Raw genomic sequence first — 21203 nt, forward strand, 5'->3', positions numbered from 1 at the left:
GCACCCGAGCATGGTAGTGCCCGCTCATCACTAGTTACCAGTACTGAACACCTGAGCATGGTAGTGCCCTCTCATCACTAGTTACGAGTACTGAACACCCGAGCATGGTAGTGCCCGCTCATCACTAGTTACCAGTACTGAGCACCCGAGCATGGTAGTGCCCTCTCATCACTAGTTACCAGTACTGAGCACCCGAGCATGGTAGTGCTCGCTCATCAGTAGTTACCAGTACTGACCCCCGAGCATGGTAGTGCCCGCTCATCACTAGTTACGAGTACCGAGCACCCGAGCATGGTAGTGCCCTCTCATCACTAGTTACGAGTACAGAGCACCCGAGCATGGTAGTGCCCGCTCATCACTAGTTACCAGTACTGAGCACCCGAGCATGGTAGTGCCCGCTCATCACTAGTTACCAGTACTGAGCACCCGAGCATGGTAGTGCTCGCTCATCACTAGTTACCAGTACTGAGCACCTGAGCATGGTAGTGCCCTCTCATCACTAGTTACGAGTACAGAGCACCCGAGCATGGTAGTGCCCGCTCATCACTAGTTACCAGTACTGAGCACCCGAGCATGGTAGTGCCCGCTCATCACTAGTTACCAGTACTGAACACCTGAGCATGGTAGTGCCCGCTCATCACTAGTTACCAGTACCAAGCACCCGAGCATAATAGTGCCCTCTCATCACTAGTTTCGAGTACTGAGCACCCGAGCATGGTAGTGCCCGCTCATCACTAGTTACCAGTACTGAGCACCTGAGCATGGTAGTGCCCGCTCACCACTAGTTACCAGTACTGAGCACCTGAGCATGGTAGTGCTCACTCATCACTAGTTACCAGTACTGAGCACCCGAGCATGGTAGTGCCCGCTCATCACTAGTTACCAGTACTGATCACCCGAACATGGTAGTGCCCGCTCATCACTAGTTACCAGTACTGAGCACCTGAGCATGGTAGTGCCCGCTCATCACTAGTTACGAGTACTGAGCACCCGAGCATGGTAGTGCCCGCTCATCACTAGTTACCAGTACTGAGCACCCGAGCATGGTAGTGCTCACTCATCACTAGTTACCAGTACCGAGCACCCGAGCATGGTAGTGCCCGCTCATCACTAGTTACCAGTACTGAGCACCCGAGCATGGTAGTGCCCGCTCATCACTAGTTACCAGTACTGAGCACCTGAGCATGGTAGTGCCCGCTCATCACTAGTTACCAGTACTGAGCACCCAAGCATGGTAGTGCTCACTCATCACTAGTTACCAGTACTGAGCACCCGAGCATGGTAGTGCCCGCTCATCACTAGTTACCAGTACAGAGCACCTGAGCATGGTAGTGCCCGCTCATCACTAGTTACCAGTACTGAGCACCCGAGCATGGTAGTGCTCGCTCATGACTAGTTACCAGTACCGAGCACCCGAGCATGGTAGTGCCCGCTCATCACTAGTTACCAGTACTGAGCACCTGAGCATGGTAGTGCCCGCTCATCACTAGTTACCAGTACTGATCACCTGAGCATGGTAGTGCCCTCTCATCACTAGTTACCAGTACTGAGCACCCGAGCATGGTAGTGCCCGCTCATCACTAGTTACCAGTGCTGAGCACCCGAGCATGGTAGTGCCCGCTCATCACTAGTTACCAGTACTGAGCACCTGAGCATGGTAGTGCCCTCTCATCACTAGTTACCAGTACTGAGCACCCGAGCATGGTAGTGCCCGCTCATCACTAGTTACTAGTACTGAGCACCCAAGCATGGTAGTGCCCTCTCATCACTAGTTACCAGTACTGAGCACCCGAGCATGGCAGTGCCCGCTCATCACTAGTTACCAGTACCGAGCACCCGAGCATGGTAGTGCCCTCTCATCACTAGTTACGAGTACTGAGCACCCGAGCATGGTAGTGCCCGCTCATCACTAGTTACCAGTACTGAGCACCTGAGCATGGTAGTGCCCGCTCATCACTAGTTACCAGTACTGAGCACCTGAGCATGGTAGTGCCCGCTCATCAATAGTTACCAGTACTGAGCACCTGAGCATGGTAGTGCCCGCTCATCACTAGTTACCAGTACTGAGAACCCGAGCATGGTAGTGCTCACTCATCACTAGTTACCAGTACCGAGCACCCGAGCATGGTAGTGCCCGCTCATCACTAGTTACCAGTACTGAGCACCCGAGCATGGTAGTGCCCGCTCATCACTAGTTACCAGTACTGAGCACCTGAGCATGGTAGTGCTCGCTCATCACTAGTTACCAGTACTGAGCACCCAAGCATGGTAGTGCTCACTCATCACTAGTTACCAGTACCGAGCACCCGAGCATGGTAGTGCCCGCTCATCACTAGTTACCAGTACAGAGCACCTGAGCATGGTAGTGCCCGCTCATCACTAGTTACCAGTACTGAGCACCCGAGCATGGTAGTGCTCGCTCATCACTAGTTACCAGTACCGAGCACCCGAGCATGGTAGTGCCCGCTCATCACTAGTTACCAGTACTGAGCACCTGAGCATGGTAGTGCCCGCTCATCACTAGTTACCAGTACTGATCACCTGAGCATGGTAGTGCCCTCTCATCACTAGTTACCAGTACTGAGCACCCGAGCATGGTAGTGCCCGCTCATCACTAGTTACCAGTACTGAGCACCCGAGCATGGTAGTGCCCGCTCATCACTAGTTACCAGTACTGAGCACCTGAGCATGGTAGTGCCCTCTCATCACTAGTTACCAGTACTGAGCACCTGAGCATGGTAGTGCCCTCTCATCACTAGTTACGAGTACTGAGCACCCGAGCATGGTAGTGCCCGCTCATCACTAGTTACCAGTACTGAGCACCCGAGCATGGTAGTGCTCACTCATCACTAGTTACCAGTACCGAGCACCCGAGCATGGTAGTGCCCGCTCATCACTAGTTACCAGTACTGAGCACCCGAGCATGGTAGTGCCCGCTCATCACTAGTTACCAGTACTGAGCACCTGAGCATGGTAGTGCCCGCTCATCACTAGTTACCAGTACTGAGCACCCAAGCATGGTAGTGCTCACTCATCACTAGTTACCAGTACTGAGCACCCGAGCATGGTAGTGCCCGCTCATCACTAGTTACCAGTACAGAGCACCTGAGCATGGTAGTGCCCGCTCATCACTAGTTACCAGTACTGAGCACCCGAGCATGGTAGTGCTCGCTCATGACTAGTTACCAGTACCGAGCACCCGAGCATGGTAGTGTCCGCTCATCACTAGTTACCAGTACAGAGCACCCGAGCATGGTAGTGCCCGCTCATCACTAGTTACCAGTACAGAGCACCCGAGCATGGTAGTGCCCGCTCATCACTAGTTACCAGTACTGAGCACCCGAGCATGGTAGTGCTCACTCATCACTAGTTACCAGTACTGAGCACCCGAGCATGGTAGTGCCCGCTCATCACTAGTTACCAGTACAGAGCACCCGAGCATGGTAGTGCCCGCTCATCACTAGTTACCAGTACTGAGCACCCGAGCATGGTAGTGCTCACTCATCACTAGTTACCAGTACAGAGCACCCGAGCATGGTAGTGCCCGCTCATCACTAGTTACCAGTACTGAGCACCCGAGCATGGTAGTGCCCTCTCATCACTAGTTACCAGTACTGAGCACCTGAGCATGGTAGTGCCCGCTCATCACTAGTTACCAGTACTGAGCCCCTGAGCATGGTAGTGCCCGCTCATCACTAGTTACCAGTACTGAGCACCTGAGCATGGTAGTGCCCGCTCATCACTAGTTACCAGTACTGGTCACCTGAGCATGGTAGTGCCCTCTCATCACTAGTTACCAGTACTGAGCACCCGAACATGGTAGTGCCCGCTCATCACTAGTTACCAGTACTGAGCACCCGAGCATGGTAGTGCCCGCTCATCACTAGTTACCAGTACTGAGCACCTGAGCATGGTAGTGCCCTCTCATCACTAGTTACCAGTACTGAGCACCTGAGCATGGTAGTGCCCTCTCATCACTAGTTACGAGTACTGAGCACCCGAGCATGGTAGTGCCCGCTCATCACTAGTTACTAGTACTGAGCACCCAAGCATGGTAGTGCCCTCTCATCACTAGTTACCAGTACTGAGCACCCGAGCATGTCAGTGCCCGCTCATCACTAGTTACCAGTACCGAGCACCCGAGCATGGTAGTGCCCTCTCATCACTAGTTACGAGTACTGAGCACCCGAGCATGGTAGTGCCCGCTCATCACTAGTTACCAGTACTGAGCACCTGAGCATGGTAGTGCCCGCTCATCACTAGTTACCAGTACTGAGCACCTGAGCATGGTAGTGCCCGCTCATCAATAGTTACCAGTACTGAGCACCTGAGCATGGTAGTGCCCGCTCATCACTAGTTACCAGTACTGAGCACCCGAGCATGGTAGTGCTCACTCATCACTAGTTACCAGTACCGAGCACCCGAGCATGGTAGTGCCCGCTCATCACTAGTTACCAGTACTGAGCACCCGAGCATGGTAGTGCCCGCTCATCACTAGTTACCAGTACCGAGCACCTGAGCATGGTAGTGCTCGCTCATCACTAGTTACCAGTACTGAGCACCCAAGCATGGTAGTGCTCACTCATCACTAGTTACCAGTACCGAGCACCCGAGCGTGGTAGTGCCCGCTCATCACTAGTTACCAGTACAGAGCACCTGAGCATGGTAGTGCCCGCTCATCACTAGTTACCAGTACTGAGCACCCGAGCATGGTAGTGCTCGCTCATCACTAGTTACCAGTACCGAGCACCCGAGCATGGTAGTGCCCGCTCATCACTAGTTACCAGTACTGAGCACCTGAGCATGGTAGTGCCCGCTCATCACTAGTTACCAGTACTGATCACCTGAGCATGGTAGTGCCCGCTCATCACTAGTTACCAGTACTGAGCACCCGAGCACGGTAGTGCCCGCTCATCACTAGTTACCAGTACTGAGCACCCGAGCATGGTAGTGCCCGCTCATCACTAGTTACCAGTACTGAGCACCCGAGCATGGTAGTGCCCGCTCATCACTAGTTACCAGTACTGAGCACCTGAGCATGGTAGTGCCCTCTCATCACTAGTTACCAGTACTGAGCACCTGAGCATGGTAGTGCTCTCTCATCACTAGTTACGAGTACTGAGCACCCGAGCATGGTAGTGCCCGCTCATCACTAGTTACCAGTACTGAGCACCCGAGCGTGGTAGTGCCCTCTCATCACTAGTTACCAGTACTGAGCACCCGAGCATGGTAGTGCCCTCTCATCACTAGTTACCAGTACTGAGCACCCGAGCATGGTAGTGCCCGCTCATCACTAGTTACCAGTACTGAGCACCCGAGCATGGTAGTGCCCGCTCATCACTAGTTACCAGTACTGAGCACCTGAGCATGGTAGTGCCCTCTCATCACTAGTTACCAGTACTGAGCACCTGAGCATGGTAGTGCCCGCTCATCACTAGTTACCAGTACTGAGCACCCGAGCATGGTAGTGCCCGCTCATCACTAGTTACCAGTACAGAGCACCTGAGCATGGTAGTGCCCGCTCATCACTAGTTACCAGTACTGAGCACCTGAGCATGGTAGTGCCCTCTCATCACTAGTTACCAGTACTGAGCACCTGAGCATGGTAGTGCCCTCTCATCACTAGTTACGAGTACTGAGCACCCGAGCATGGTAGTGCCCGCTCATCACTAGTTACCAGTACTGAGCACCCGAGCATGGTAGTGCCCGCTCATCACTAGTTACCAGTACTGAGCACCCGAGCATGGTAGTGCCCGCTCATCACTAGTTACCAGTACTGAGCACCTGAGCATGGTAGTGCCCGCTCATCACTAGTTACGAGTACTGAGCACCTGAGCATGGTAGTGCCCACTCATCACTAGTTACCAGTACTGAGCACCTGAGCATGGTAGTGCCCGCTCATCACTAGTTACCAGTACTGAGCACCTGAGCATGGTAGTGCCCTCACATCACTAGTTACGAGTACTGAGCACCCGAGCATGGTAGTGCCCGCTAATCACTAGTTACCAGTACTGAGCACCCGAGCATGGTAGTGCTCGCTCATCACTAGTTACCAGTACTGAGCACCCGAGCATGGTAGTTCCCGCTCATCACTAGTTACCAGTACTGAGCACCCGAGCATGGTAGTGCCCGTTCATCACTAGTTACCAGTACTGAGCACCCGAGCATGGTAGTTCCCGCTCATCACTAGTTACCAGTACTGAGCACCTGAGCATGGTAGTGCCCGCTCATCACTAGTTACCAGTACTGAGCACCTGAGCATGGTAGTGCCCGCTCATCACTAGTTACCAGTACTGAGCACCCGAGCATGGTAGTGCTCACTCATCACTAGTTACCAGTACCGAGCACCTGAGCATGATAGTGCCCACTCATCACTAGTTACAAGTACTGAGCACCCGAGCATGGTAGTGCCCGCTCATCACTAGTTACCAGTACTGAGCACCAGAGCATGGTAGTGCCCGCTCATCACTAGTTACCAGTACTGAGCACCAGAGCATGGTAGTGCCCGCTCATCACTAGTTACCAGTACTGAGCACCTGAGCATGGTAGTGCCCGCTCATCACTAGTTACCAGTACTGAGCACCCAAGCATGGTAGTGCTCACTCATCACTAGTTACCAGTACCGAGCACCCGAGCATGGTAGTGCCCGCTCATCACTAGTTACCAGTACAGAGCACCTGAGCATGGTAGTGCCCGCTCATCACTAGTTACCAGTACTGAGCACCCGAGCATGGTAGTGCTAGGTCATCACTAGTTACCAGTACCGAGCACCCGAGCATGGTAGTGCCCGCTCATCACTAGTTACCAGTACTGAGCACCCGAGCATGGTAGTGCCCGCTCATCACTAGTTACCAGTACTGAGCACCTGAGCATGGTAGTGCCCGCTCATCACTAGTTACCAGTACTGATCACCTGAGCATGGTAGTGCCCTCTCATCACTAGTTACCAGTACTGAGAACCCGAGCATGGTAGTGCCCGCTCATCACTAGTTACCAGTACTGAGCACCCGAGCATGGTAGTGCCCGCTCATCACTAGTTACCAGTACTGAGCACCTGAGCATGGTAGTGCCCTCTCATCACTAGTTACCAGTACTGAGCACCTGAGCATGGTAGTGCCCTCTCATCACTAGTTACGAGTACTGAGCACCCGAGCATGGTAGTGCCCGCTCATCACTAGTTACCAGTACTGAGCACCCGAGCATGGTAGTGCCCTCTCATCACTAGTTACCAGTACTGAGCACCCGAGCATGGTAGTGCCCGCTCATCACTAGTTACCAGTACTGAGCACCTGAGCATGGTAGTGCCCGCTCATCACTAGTTACCAGTACTGAGCACCCGAGCATGGTAGTGCCCGCTCATCACTAGTTACCAGTACTGAGCACCTGAGCATGGTAGTGCCCTCTCATCACTAGTTACCAGTACTGAGCACCTGAGCATGGTAGTGCCCGCTCATCACTAGTTACCAGTACTGAGCACCCGAGCATGGTAGTGCCCGCTCATCACTAGTTACCAGTACTGAGCACCTGAGCATGGTAGTGCCCTCTCATCACTAGTTACCAGTACTGAGCACCTGAGCATGGTAGTGCCCGCTCATCAGTAGTTACGAGTACTGAGCACCCGAGCATGGTAGTGCTCACTCATCACTAGTTACCACTACTGAGCACCTGAGCATGGTAGTGCCCGCTCATCACTAGTTACGAGTACTGAGCACCCGAGCATGGTTGTGCCCGCTCATCACTAGTTACCAGTACTGAGCACCCGAGCATGGTAGTGCCCGCTCATCACTAGTTACCAGTACTGAGCACCCGAGCATGGTTGTGCCAGCTCATCACTAGTTACCAGTACTGAGCACCCGAGCATGGTAGTGCCCGCTCATCACTAGTTACCAGTACTGAGCACCCGAGCATGGTAGTGCCCGCTCATCACTAGTTACCAGTACTGAGCACCTGAGCATGGTAGTGCCCGCTCATCACTAGTTACGAGTACTGAGCACCTGAGCATGGTAGTGCCCACTCATCACTAGTTACCAGTACTGAGCACCTGAGCATGGTAGTGCCCGCTCATCACTAGTTACCAGTACTGAGCACCTGAGCATGGTAGTGCCCTCACATCACTAGTTACGAGTACTGAGCACCCGAGCATGGTAGTGCCCGCTAATCACTAGTTACCAGTACTGAGCACCCGAGCATGGTAGTGCTCGCTCATCACTAGTTACCAGTACTGAGCACCCGAGCATGGTAGTTCCCGCTCATCACTAGTTACCAGTACTGAGCACCCGAGCATGGTAGTGCCCGTTCATCACTAGTTACCAGTACTGAGCACCCGAGCATGGTAGTTCCCGCTCATCACTAGTTACGAGTACTGAGCACCCGAGCATGGTAGTGCCCGCTCATCACTAGTTACGAGTACCGAGCACCCGAGCATGGTAATGCTCGCTCATCATTAGTTACGAATACAGAGCACCCGAGCATGGTAGTTCCCGCTCATCACTAGTTACGAGTACTGAGCACCCGAGCATGGTAGTGCTCGCTCATCACTAGTTACTAGTACTGAACACCCGAGCATGGTAGTGCTCGCTCATCACTAGTTACTAGTACTGAGCACCCGAGCATGGTAGTGCTCGCTCATCACTAGTTACCAGTACTGAGCACCCGAGCATGGTAGTGCTCACTCATCACTAGTTACGAGTACCGAGCACCCGAGCATGGTAGTGCTCATTCATCACTAGTCACGAGTACCGAGCACCCAAGCATGGTAGTGCTCACTCATCACTAGTTAGGGTACCGAGCACCCGAGCATTGTAGTGCTCGCTCATCACTAGTCACGAGTACTGAGCACCCGAGCATGGTAGTGCACGCTCATCACTAGTTACTAGTACAGACCACCTGAGCATGGTAGTGCCCGCTCATCACTAGTTACGAGTACAGACCACCTGAGCATGGTAGTGCCCGCTCATCACTAGTTACTAGTACAGACCACCTGAGCATGGTAGTGTCCGCTCATCACTAGTTATCAGTACTGAGCACCTGAGCATGGTAGTGCCCGCTCATCACTAGTTATCAGTACTGAGCACCTGAGCATGGTAGTGCACGCTCATCACTAGTTACTAGTACAGACCACCTGAGCATGGTAGTGTCCGCTCATCACTAGTTACGAGTACAGACCACCTGAGCATGGTAGTGCCCGCTCATCACTAGTTATGAGTACTGAGCACCCGAGCATGGTAGTGCCTGCTCATCACTAGTTACGAGTACTGAGCACCCGAGCTTGGTAGTGCCCGATCATCACTAGTTACCAGTACTGAGCACCCGAGCTTGGTAGTGCCCGCTCATCACTAGTTACAAGTACCGAGCATGGTAGTGCCCGCTCATCACTAGTTACAAGTACATAGCCTTGTAGGCTAATCTGCCTTTATTTATATAATCATGCATTTCTTGCAGTCATTGATAATCCCTCTATTTTATGACTTCTTGTATATCCATTCTTAGCAAGCTGTGATGGAATGTAAAGTATGTGGGAAGTACATTGCACTCCATTATATGCAGTGTTACAGTGCTGATTTAAAACCAATGATCTGGGGCTGGGGTCTCGGTCTAGAATCAGGATGCAGTTTTATGCTTTAGTCAATAGAAGAGGGATCTCCACCCATCACATCAATTGTCTGGGATGTGGACATTGCCCTTAATATATTCATTTTTCTGGCATCTGGACATTGCCTTTAATAAATTAGTGTGTCCTCAATGTGGACATTGTCCTTAATAGATTAATTTATCCGGGACGTGGATTTTCTGATCTGATACATCGATGACGTTTTTATGGAATAAACCATTACTGTCTGATCGGCAGGGGTGGAGGTTTATACTTGAGTCTTCTCTCTTGGGTGGAGTGTGTAGCTTTGAGGAACATTCTCATAGTTTATGGATATTCTTGCAGGTGACTTGTGTAAAGTACAATACTACGGCAGACCTTTATACCGGATAGCCGTGCAGTTACCTTATTACACAATTATTGCTCACACTTCACTCTTCTGTTCTCCGCTATACAGGGCATATTACACAATATCAGTGAGGTGCTATAATTACCTGACAAGTCACAGCATTTCCAGGGTTAAATACAGAAACGTATTGTAATCTTTACAATGACAGAATTTGGTAATAATGATATAAAACCTTTTTCTGTCTATTGCTTCCTCATATCAGCCATTTCAGACTGGTGAGAATCAAACCTTCAAATAACAGACTACTGCCTCTCATAAACCTTCTCCCCACCATCACTGAAGGAGAGCTCGCACATCTTCTCCCGAAAGTGCACCTCACCACCTGCGCACTTGACCCCATCCCACCTCCTCCTCAACCTCACCACTATGTTTATTCCAGCCTTAACCCCTTTTTTCAACCTATCTTTATCCTCTGGAACCTTCCCTTCTGCTTTTAAACATGCAACAATCTCACCCATCCCAAAGAAACCTTCCCTCGACCCAACCTCTACTACGAGCTATTGCCCCATATCACTAATCCCATTTGCTTCAAAACTCCTGAAACAGCATGTCCATGCTGAACTTTCCTCCCACCTCTCATCTAACAATCTCTTTGACAATCTACAATCCGGCTTCCATCCTCATCAATGTACCGAAACTGCCCTGACTAAAATCACAAATGACTTACAACACAACAATCACTTCTCTATACTCCTACTTCTAGACCTGTCCTCGGCCTTTGACACTGTTGACCACTCGCTCTTAATACAGATCCTCTCTTCCCTTGGTGTTAGAGATCTTGCCCTCGCTTGGATCTCTTCATTCCTTTCCAACCGCACTTTTAGTGTCTTTTCCTCCCACACAACTTCTTCATCCTGTCCTCTCTGTTGGCTCTGTTGGTGTCCCTCAAGGCTCTGCCTGGGACCCTTACTCTTTTCCATCTATATATTTGGCCTGGGACAACTCAAAGTCTCATGGCTTTCAGTACCACCTATATGCCGATGACACTCAGATCTACCTCTGTGGCCCAGATGTCACATCTCTGCTGTCCAGAATCCCGGAGTGTCTATCTGCTATATCCTTCTCCTTCTCCTCTCGCTTCCTATAACTCAATGTGGCCAAAGCTGAACTAATCATCTTTCCTCCATCTCACCTACACTCTCTAACTGGTATCTATTACAAGAAGCAACATCACGCTCTCAATAGTACCCCAAGTTTGGTGCCTCAGAGTGACCCTCGATTCTGCCTTGTCCTTCATACCACACATCCAATCCCTCACCACCTCCTGCCGTCTTCAACTCAAAAATATTTCCAGAATCCGCCCTTTCCTCAATTTGCAATCTACTAAAATGCTAGTGCATGCCCTCATAATCTCCCGCCTCGACTACTGTAACATCCTCCTCTGTGGCCTCCCTGCCAACACGCTCGCCCCTCTCCAGTCCATCCTTAACTCTGCTGCCCGACTGATCCACCTCTCTCCTAAATACCACCCCACTTCTCCTCTCTGCAAATCCCTCCATTAGTTCCCAATCTTCCATCGTATCCAATTCAAACTACTAACACTGACCTACAAAGCCATCCATAATCTGTCTCCTCCGTAAATCTCCAAACTAATCTCCTGCTACACTCCAACACGTCACCTCCGGTCCTCCCAAGGTCTCCTTTTCTCCTCCTCTCTCATTTGCTCCTCATGCAACCGCCTCCAAGACTTCTCCCGAGCATCCCCCGTCTTCTGGAACTCGCTGCCTCAACACGTCAGACTATCTGCTACCCTCACAAGCTTCAAACGGAACCTGAAAACTCATCTGTTCAGAAATGCCAATAATCTTCAATGACTCAGCTGTATCACCACCTCCGGAGCTGCTGCTTCACCACCGTGCGGAACTGCCGCCCGACCAACACCCCACCTACTGTCTCCTCCCCAAAATCCTATAGAATGTAAGGCCACAAGGGCAGGGTCCTCTTCCGTCTGTACGAGTCTGTCTATTATAACTCGTATATGTATTCTGTATGTAACCCCCTTCTCATGTGCAGCACCATGGAATCAGTGGTGCTCTATAAATAAATATTAATAATAATAATAATAATAATATTGGGACAATGTATTATTCTCTGTTGTCAGCCACTTCAGGTCTGGAGTGGCTGACTGCTGGATAGGAAAAGACAAATCTTTTACTTCCTGGAATCACTAATTTCAGGCTGGTAAGACATAGGTAGACTTCAAAGCCTGGAAATTCAATCTGTTGTTCTCTGTTATCAGTGTGAGCAGGGGAGAGGCTGATTGCACCATATTTTTCCCGGGTATAGGCGTTCAGAATATGGAGAAACTGACAATTTGAGAACTAAATACAAGCTATTGTCTTTTGTTGTCGGCCGGCCCAGCTCATAATGACTCCTTCCCCAGTTACTGTACATATTACACTTCAACAATTGGACCAATCAAGTGATGGTGGTACCACCAATCTCTTCACTACAAGAGATGGGGTAGGGACGTCATGTCTTGGACTTTACCTCAACTCTATCACTTTCAGAGTTTAAGTTTCTGCTCTGGAGCCCCTCTAGATTATGTGCACTGCCTCACAAGAGTCCAGAACTCCATATCTTGTGTATATGAACTAATAGACATTATTATTTGTTGCTCCATACAGGACAACCCTGGAACAAGCATTCTCAACCTGTCCAAAGCCAACCTCAATGGCAGAACGCAGCCTCCGTCCATCTCTACAACCCCCGGGCGGTGGTGCCCCCCGGACTCAACTGTCTAGTAGAGGTAAGAGATCGTCTAAGTCACTGATCCCTGAAGGTAAATGGCGTCATGTACAATGTGACAGTGGAATATCCACAAGGATACAACATCATGTAAGCAGCGTATGGTCAATAATTCATCTGTTTCTTTACCTATAGGTAGAAGAAGTGATCCTGCATAAAAAAGGTGAGAAGATGGAACCATAAGTCCTTATATCACTATCCCTTAAAGTGAATCACTACAAATCCTCTGCCTAGACACAGAGTTAAAGCATGCCTGTTATTTTAGGAGACTTTTCAGTACGTCTCCTATATAACTTATTGTCTCTGAGCTGGTGGGTGGAGACGTGCTATGATGTCTCCCATACACAGCACACACAGTGTAACTGTTATTTCAGTCCCTCCCCTATATGATTTATTGCCTCTGAGCTGGTGGGTTGAGAAGAGCTGCTATGATGTTTCCCATACACAACACACACAGCGTACCTGTCATTTTAGGAGACTTTTCAGTCCATCCACTATATAACTTATTGTCTCTGAGCTGGTGGGTGGAGTAGAGCTGCTATGATGTCTCCCATACACAGCACACACAGCGTAACTGTCATTTCAGTCCATCTCCTATATGACTTATTGCCTCTGAGCTGGTGGGTGGAGAAGAGCTGCTATGATATCTCTTATACACAGCGTACCTGTCATTTTAGGAGACTTTTCAGTTTGTCCCCTTTGTGCCGCTCGCTAATCAGTCTTGGTATATGGATCTTTATTGGCAATGTGTTATGGGAAAAATTCTACAACTGACCTCTCCCCTGCAATGAAAGATAACGATCTACCCAATGTGTCACTCATTGGACGTAGCACAATAGGTCAATCTCCGACTTTTCATAAGTAGAAATGAGAAGATGAGTGAACCTAAACTGAGCTGTAAAGTTCACGGTCCATACTGAACCCTTTGTGTTTGGTGCAGAACCCCGAACCCAGATGTTTGACTGTGCATCCGGTTCCTATTCGGGCTCGTCACCCAAATAAAGCCCGTTGAAAGGTTGCAGATCAGTGCAGATGCTTGCAAAAGGTCTCGGCATCATGGTGCCACATTGTGCTCTGTCACCTTGTTCGTGCATGCGCAGAACATTCCTGGCTTCCATCAAAACCGAGAACATGAGAGGCCCTGGGATTTCAGAGCAGGCGGAGGCGATATGAGGATTCAGCTTTGAACGCATGACAGTGAGGAGTTTAATGGTGGGGTCATCTTAAAAATGTTGTTTTGAAAATAGTAAGAGACCCTATATTGGCAATGAATAACTTCTTGGTGAAACACATTTCCAGGAAAAAAAATAAGTGAACAGGTGAATAATAATTCTGCCTGATCTGCTCATCTCTACTAATGAGTCTTGCAGCATGGACCATTAGCTAAGCCAAACACCACCTATGGACCTGTTTGGGTCTGTTTCTGGGTGCTGGCCCTCATCAATATAGCGGTAGGCTTTGGCCGAATCAAAAAAGGCTTAAGCTTAAAATTGTGAGCCAATATAAAGAACTAGAAGATACTGGTGAAAGGTCGTGTAAAGACTTGATTGATAAACAAGTGTTGGACTTTAGTTTTCAGCACAGGTGGGCGATTCTTGAGAAAACGTGTTCTCTTGTTCTTCTCAGATCCAATCAAAGCCACCAAATGTCCATCCAGTATTGTGCCGAAATTGCTCTTCAAATTTCCAAGACTAACTAAGTATATGGTTTAGCTTTCATTAACAGTTCGGAGCAGACTCTCTTCACGATTCGTCGTGAGTCCGAATGTTGTGGACCGTCCTTCAATCTGAAATTACAAGATCCTAAAAAGAGGGATGTGGTTGCATTATTTACTGACTCCGGGGAAGGCTGCTGTGGAGGAAACTCTCACGTAAGCTCCAAACATACCAACCCCGATCACATTTAGGAATATAATATTGTTACATTTTTCATGTTAATTGCTGATCCTCCATCTTGAGAGGGGGGTTCTAATTAAAAAAAAACACATTTTTAAATCTAGTGATTAGCTGCCATGTAAAGGTCGATTTCTCTGGGAGGTTTAAGAGCCAGGACCGTAGGGTTCAACTGATCACATCGACACATCCACAAACAGCATCTGTGGACACAATCTGTGACAAGACGTAAATGTCTGAATTTCTTCTCATCCTCCAGCTGAAGATCATCGTTCTTCCTTCACACATAATTGGTTATGTCCAAATATCAAATTGTTCTCGAATAATGAGAGTCTCGATCCAGATGAAGTTTGGAGAGCCGGCGTTCACTGCTGAGCTGCCATTATCTGGCTCGATAGACACAATCGAGGTGAGAAGCAAAGTCTGCCAAACACATAAAGCTTAGCTGCTTGTAGTAGTCCCGATTCTCTCACCTTTTGTAGTTGCATCATCCATGCTGGGTAATATCTGGTGAGGTCCATCCTTGCCAAGATTATGGTGGGACTATGGTTAAATTCTCCTGAATGTCCTGGTCCAGTGATTGTGTTCATATCCTTTTCTCCAGATAGTCAGTGTAAACGGGTCTTGCCCAGTGGCCCAAATAATCAAGGAGGGGGAAAAAAAGTCATCCAAAGTCATCTTCAAGTTCCCCATGGACATGGAGGCTACTCTGAAAAGTGTTATTTTAACGACTTTCCTCTACATGGTGAGTCCAGATGTCACAGATAAACATTTACATCCACCGAAGGCAGCCTGCAGAAAAGATGGTGGGAGCCGCGGCCAGTGGGAAAGATAGTGAAAGCCCTGGCTAGTGGGAAAGATAGTGAGAGAACCAGCCAGTGGGAAAGATGGTGAGAGCCCTGGCTAGCAGCAAAGATGGTGAGGGACTCAGCCAGCGAAAAGGATAGTATGAGCCCCGGCCACCGAAAAGATGGTGAGAGCCCTGGCAAGCAGGAAAGATGGTGAGAGCCCCATCCAGCAGGAAAGATGGTGAAAGCCCCAGCAAGAGGGAAAGATAGTGAGAGCCCCAGCAAGAGGGAAAGATAGTGAGAGCCCCGACCAGCGGGAAAGATAGTGAGAGCCCTGGCTAGCAGGAAAGATGGTGAAAGCCGCAGCTAGCGGTAAAGATGATGAGAGCCCCAGCTAGCGGGAAAGATGGTGAGAGCCCCAGCTAGCGGGAAAGATGGTGAGAGCCCCAGCTAGTGGGAAAGATGGTGAGAGCCCCACCTAGCGGGAAAGATAGTGAGAGCCCTGGCTAGCAGGAAAGATGGTGAGAGCCCTGGCCAGCAGGAAAGATGGTGAGAGCCCTGGCCAGCAGGAAAGATGGTGAGACCCCTGGCTAGCAGGAAAGATGGTGAGACCCCTGGCTAGCAGGGAAGTGGTGAGAGCCCCAGCTAGCAGGAAAGATGGTGAGAGCCCCAGCTAGTGGGAAAGATGGTGAGAGCCCCAGCTAGCGGGAAAGATAGTGAGAGCCCTGGCCAGCAGGAAAGATGGTGAGAGCCCTAGCTAGCAGGGAAGTGGTGAGAGCCCCAGCTAGCAGGAAAGATGGTGAGAGCCCTAGCTAGCAGGAAAGATGGTGAAAGCCCCAGCTAGCGGGAAAGATGTTGAGAGCCCCAGCTAGTGGGAAAGATGGTGCGAGCCCCAGCTACCGGGAAAGATGTTGAGAGCCCCAACCAGCGGGAAAGATGGTGAGAGCCCCAGCTAGCGGGAAAGATGTTGAGAGCCCCAACCAGCGGGAAAGATGGTGAGAGCCCCAGCTAGCAGGAAAGATGGTGAGAGTTCCAGCCAGCGGGAAAGATGGTGAGAGCCCCAACCAGCGGGAAAGATGGTGAGAGCCCCAGCTAGCAGGAAAGATGGTGAGAGCCCCAGCTAGCAGGAAAGATGGTGAAAGCCCCAGCTAGCGGGAAAGATGTTGAGAGCCCCAGCTAGTGGGAAAGATGGTGCGAGCCCCAGCTACCGGGAAAGATGTTGAGAGCCCCAACCAGCGGGAAAGATGGTGAGAGCCCCAGCTAGCGGGAAAGATGTTGAGAGCCCCAACCAGCGGGAAAGATGGTGAGAGCCCCAGCTAGCAGGAAAGATGGTGAGAGTTCCAGCCAGCGGGAAAGATGGTGAGAGCCCCAACCAGCGGGAAAGATGGTGAGAGCCCCAGCTAGCAGGAAAGATGGTGAGAGCCCCAGCTAGCAGGAAAGATGGTGAGAGCCCCAGCTAGCAGGAAAGATGGTGAGAGCCCCAGCTAGCAGGAAAGATGGTGAGAGCCCCAGCTAGCAGGAAAGATGGTGAGAGCCCCAGCTAGCGGGAAAGATGGTGAGAGTTCCAGCCAGCGGGAAAGATGGTGAGAGCCCCAACCAGCGGGAAAGATGGTGAGAGCCCCAGCTAGCAGGAAAGATGGTGAGAGTTCCAGCCAGCGCGAAAGATGTGAGAGACCCTGTCTGATACCTGCTGGGGGAAACAAGTATTCTGTGTAAATTTGGAGCTACTCTAGGATATCTGTTGTCACTTCTTCTACCAACATCAATAGAACCACGTCGACAAGCTGACACGTGGGGTACAGGATAATGACGCTGACAGTAGATGTAGATATATGTGAGACACTGGTTACTTTATATTTCTGTGTTTATCAATTGTTTTATGTTGATTATTTTCTTATTATTTTCCATGCACAGAGATATCAACTGAATAATATTTCCAGCAGCAGCTCCTCGGATGATGACAGTGGGTGGGGCGCTGCAGGTGGAGCTTTCTTCTTTAGCGATGACAATGGTGGATTTTCGGATCATGGAGGTTTCAATGGCGATTGTGATGGAGGAGGAGACTGGGGAGGTGGAGGAGGAGATTGTGGTGGAGGAGGAGGGGATTGCGGTGGAGGAGGAGGGGATTGTGGGGGTGGAGGAGGGGACTGCGGGGGAGGCTGTGACTAGTTGCAACTCTTTTTTTTTTTTAACACCATGTTTCGATCCACATCTGAACATCTTTTTACTATTGGATCTGTTCTGCTCAGATTATGATTTACGTCATTTTCCAGTCCGACTTTCACATCATCGATCTGCAAATCCTGCTCCAAGGTTATCAAAACTTTTTTTTCTGAAACTTCTAGAATAACTCAGTTACTTTTTGGATTCTAACATTTCAATAATCACGATACATCCTTGTCGTAAAGTCCTTGTTGAGCCCGCCCGCTGAAGAGAGTAATACTTTTCGAGCTTTGTAACTTTTTTCCCTTTCTGAATTTTGAGCTGGTTTATTTCCAGGTTCCGTTGCACGGAATTAGAGACGTCAAAGTGTTTAGATCATGTCTCTTTTTCCTGTAAATTTACCTTGGAATGAAGTTTTAAAAAGAATCCAGTAAAGTGATATTACTTTATATCCTGCGTGCTGTAAAACAAGCAACTCCAAAGTCAAGTCACGAGCACAGGACACAGAAGACACGGACCGTTCGGAGCCAAGATCATGGTTTACGAGCTTTGTGTTACTCTGATGAGCAAACGTGGAACAATGTTTTGAATTTATGACTTTCCAGCTCAGTGACCTGACAAGAATCTGCAGAACTAGTCATATGCTAAATAGTCGCAAGTCAAATTTATGTATGAGATAGCCAAGATGATTGAGTATAACATGAAGGTCGTCTCATGCTCTAAGCTGTAGTGGATGGTTAGATATGGAGCCTGAAAGACAAAAGTGAAAAACATTGTTACCCTTTTGCTTGTCTGTGTGTGTGGGCACATACTACTCCTATGAGGTGTTTGGAGGGAAGGAGCTGAGCCCTCATTGCTCTAATACCTGTTGCATTTTTCAGTAATTAATTGTGTGGGGAAATCATCCAAACATCACTGGAAGTTATACAGACGTTGAACCAAATAAAAACATCCATTCCTTTTTGGTATATCCTGGCCTTATATTGAGAGCCCTGGTTGATCTTTGCTATAAAGTCTTCTCACCTCTATATCTAGTAAGCAGAGAGCAAACAAAAAACACATTTCAAATAAAAGTAATGTAAATGTGTACCCAAAGTCATGGATAATGGCTAATACAGAAATCAAGATTCAAAGAGAAAAAATTCTGTACAACAACAGCCAAGTCATTTAACAAATACAATTCTTTATTGGAAAATTGTTAAAAATAACAAATACAGATGTTTTAAACAGTGGTCAGCAGGTGGCGCCAACAGACCAAAACTTCCCCGGAAGAAGGCGTATACCGAAACGTGCGTGTAGGACTGTGCCGGCGCTCTCACCAACACGAAGTGTTCACTGCTGTTTATTTTGTGTTTATTTCAAATTTATAATTTTTTTGTTGGGATCCTCCTTACTCCGCTCTGACAGTAACGGCAGGCCTTGTACTGCTTTGACTCTTAGACCATTTTGGTTTTCTTATTTTTACATATTCACTGTCAGAGGTCCTTTTGGATTGATGAGAATCCCTACACCAACCATTATCCTATGTTACAGTTCTCGTGTTTTGGTTTGTTGGCGCCACCTGCTGACCACTGTTTATAATATCTGTATTTGTTATTTTTAACAATTTTCTAATAAAGAATTGTATTTTTTAAATGACTTGGCTGTTGTTGTATAGATTTTTTTTCTGTTTGAATCACCTCTATAGCTGTGTCTGCCTTTCTACAGTCTTTTTATACTACAACTATGAATATCAATGCTGCTTCTTGTTGCCATATTCATGTCATGCTGTCAAGGGAGGAATTTGGGTAAAGACTGCTAATGGAGTCTTCGTTTGGGATATACACAGACGGTGCCGTATTAGCTGTATATCAGTGCCGATATATCAATGTATCAGACAATGAATACATGAAACATGTTCTCCTTGAGCCAGCATCATCAACTGAACTCGTGTATCGCAAGACACCCAATTATACAGTTTGCATCTCTAACCTTGAAGCTAGACAGGGAGTACTTTTACTCCTTAATTTCTCACAGCACAGTTTGTTTCTTGTACATTCTTTCTGTGTGAAAGCTACTGATAAGACTTTGCAGTTTCACATTCTGGCTTCATTATCTTTGGTTAACTCCATGACTTATACAACTTAGAATTATACTATGGGTCTATGCGATGGCTACATAGACAGACAGATAATTATGCAACTACATCTACATTTTGATTATTTATATACACAGATATTCTTATTACGTTTGAACAAACAAGCTATAGCTCAGGCGACCTCCACAATGCCACTGCAAAGTGTCCATGTGTGCAAGTGACCTTCCACCATATTGACTGAAAATTCTGAAAAAAGGCAGCGGTGGATGAAATTGTAATCAATAGGTGGTGTATAGAGATGTGGGCCACATTTGGGAAAAGGATCTCTGGGCAGCAGGGTGGATCCCTGATTTTAATGTAATGGGACAATGACGATTAGAGAGGGTGCACACGACCATCCTCCCATTATGATGATTATAATCTTATCAGAGTGGGATCAAAGTATGGAAAAATAATCTATCTCCACTTACTACACGTCGGTGATAACCGGAAGTCAGCCGAGTGCGGGGACATTTTTTTCATTGACCTATAGAATTTAATGGGCGAGAACAATCCGATATTGGAGGAAAATCGTGGATGCTGCATTTTTTTAGCACATGCTGAATGGTTCGGTAAAAAAAAATCCTTCATCCATTGAATAACATTGACCGTAGTGCGAGCCGTTTCTTTACAGTTAGAGCAGTCAGACTGCGGAATGCCCTACTACAAGAGATAGTAATGGCCGACACTGTAACAGCTTTTATATCAGGACTGCATGATTTCCTCACAACACTGTTGGTTATAAATGATTTGGTGACAAAATGTAGAATTGGTGGAGGAAGGTGGAACTTGGTGGACCGAGGACCTTTTTTCAAAGTATGTAACTATGTAAAATATAAGGGTATAAAAATTAATCCAATATATAAAGCTGAGTGTATGTGTGTTTGTACAGTATGTATGTGTGTGTGTGTCCACTAGAGGAATCCGCACCGTCACATTTACAATCACAAATGTTTGCACAGACGCCTCATGTGACTCAGGGAACGTCATAGACTATGTTTTGACCGGAGAATTTAACCCCGCGCTTTACAGGAAAGGGTACTTTACACGCTGCGACATCGCTAGCGATCTCGTTAGCGATGTGAAATTCTAGATCGCAAGTGCGATCTTTCGAGGTCGCACATGCGTAAAATGACCTATGTGCGACCTCGAAAGATCGCACTTGCGATCTAGAATTTCACATCGCTAACGAGATCGCTAGCGATGTCGCAGCGTGTAAAGTACCCTTTACTCTCCAGAAAAACTCCTTACCTTAAACTGAATGGAGCTGTGAGCTATAGGTTATTAATAGCAGCTGTGATTAGTTGCTATAGCAACAAAATAAATTATTTTATATTAATATATTATTATACTAACAATCTATATATATAATTGCCTTATTCTGTCTGTCTGTCTGTCTTGTTCCAAAATTGTGTCACCGTGACAGTGTCATTACAGTGTCGGATTGGCCGCTGGGCTCGGCCTGGCCCCCCCCCTCACGGATTGGCCGCTTGCCTCGG

The 21203-nt window shown here is 48.4% G+C and overlaps 1 protein-coding gene across 1 annotated transcript in view; it reads left to right on the plus strand.

Moving 5' to 3' along the window:
* The window catches only part of LOC142302832 (phospholipid scramblase 3-like), a 33290-nt gene extending 15346 nt beyond the window's left edge, over nucleotides 1-17944 (plus strand). Inside the window, exons 2-8 of the mRNA XM_075343944.1 lie at nucleotides 12625-12746; nucleotides 12881-12908; nucleotides 14458-14615; nucleotides 14897-15046; nucleotides 15242-15382; nucleotides 17340-17496; nucleotides 17925-17944. Of these exons, the coding sequence (XP_075200059.1) occupies nucleotides 12625-12746; nucleotides 12881-12908; nucleotides 14458-14615; nucleotides 14897-15046; nucleotides 15242-15382; nucleotides 17340-17496; nucleotides 17925-17944 (776 nt within the window). The remainder of the gene's footprint in view (nucleotides 1-12624; nucleotides 12747-12880; nucleotides 12909-14457; nucleotides 14616-14896; nucleotides 15047-15241; nucleotides 15383-17339; nucleotides 17497-17924) is intronic.
* Nucleotides 17945-21203: the final 3259 nt, after the last annotated feature.

The sequence above is a fragment of the Anomaloglossus baeobatrachus genome, chromosome 4 (genome assembly GCF_048569485.1).
Source record: "Anomaloglossus baeobatrachus isolate aAnoBae1 chromosome 4, aAnoBae1.hap1, whole genome shotgun sequence".
NCBI classification, from domain to species: Eukaryota; Metazoa; Chordata; class Amphibia; order Anura; family Aromobatidae; genus Anomaloglossus; species Anomaloglossus baeobatrachus.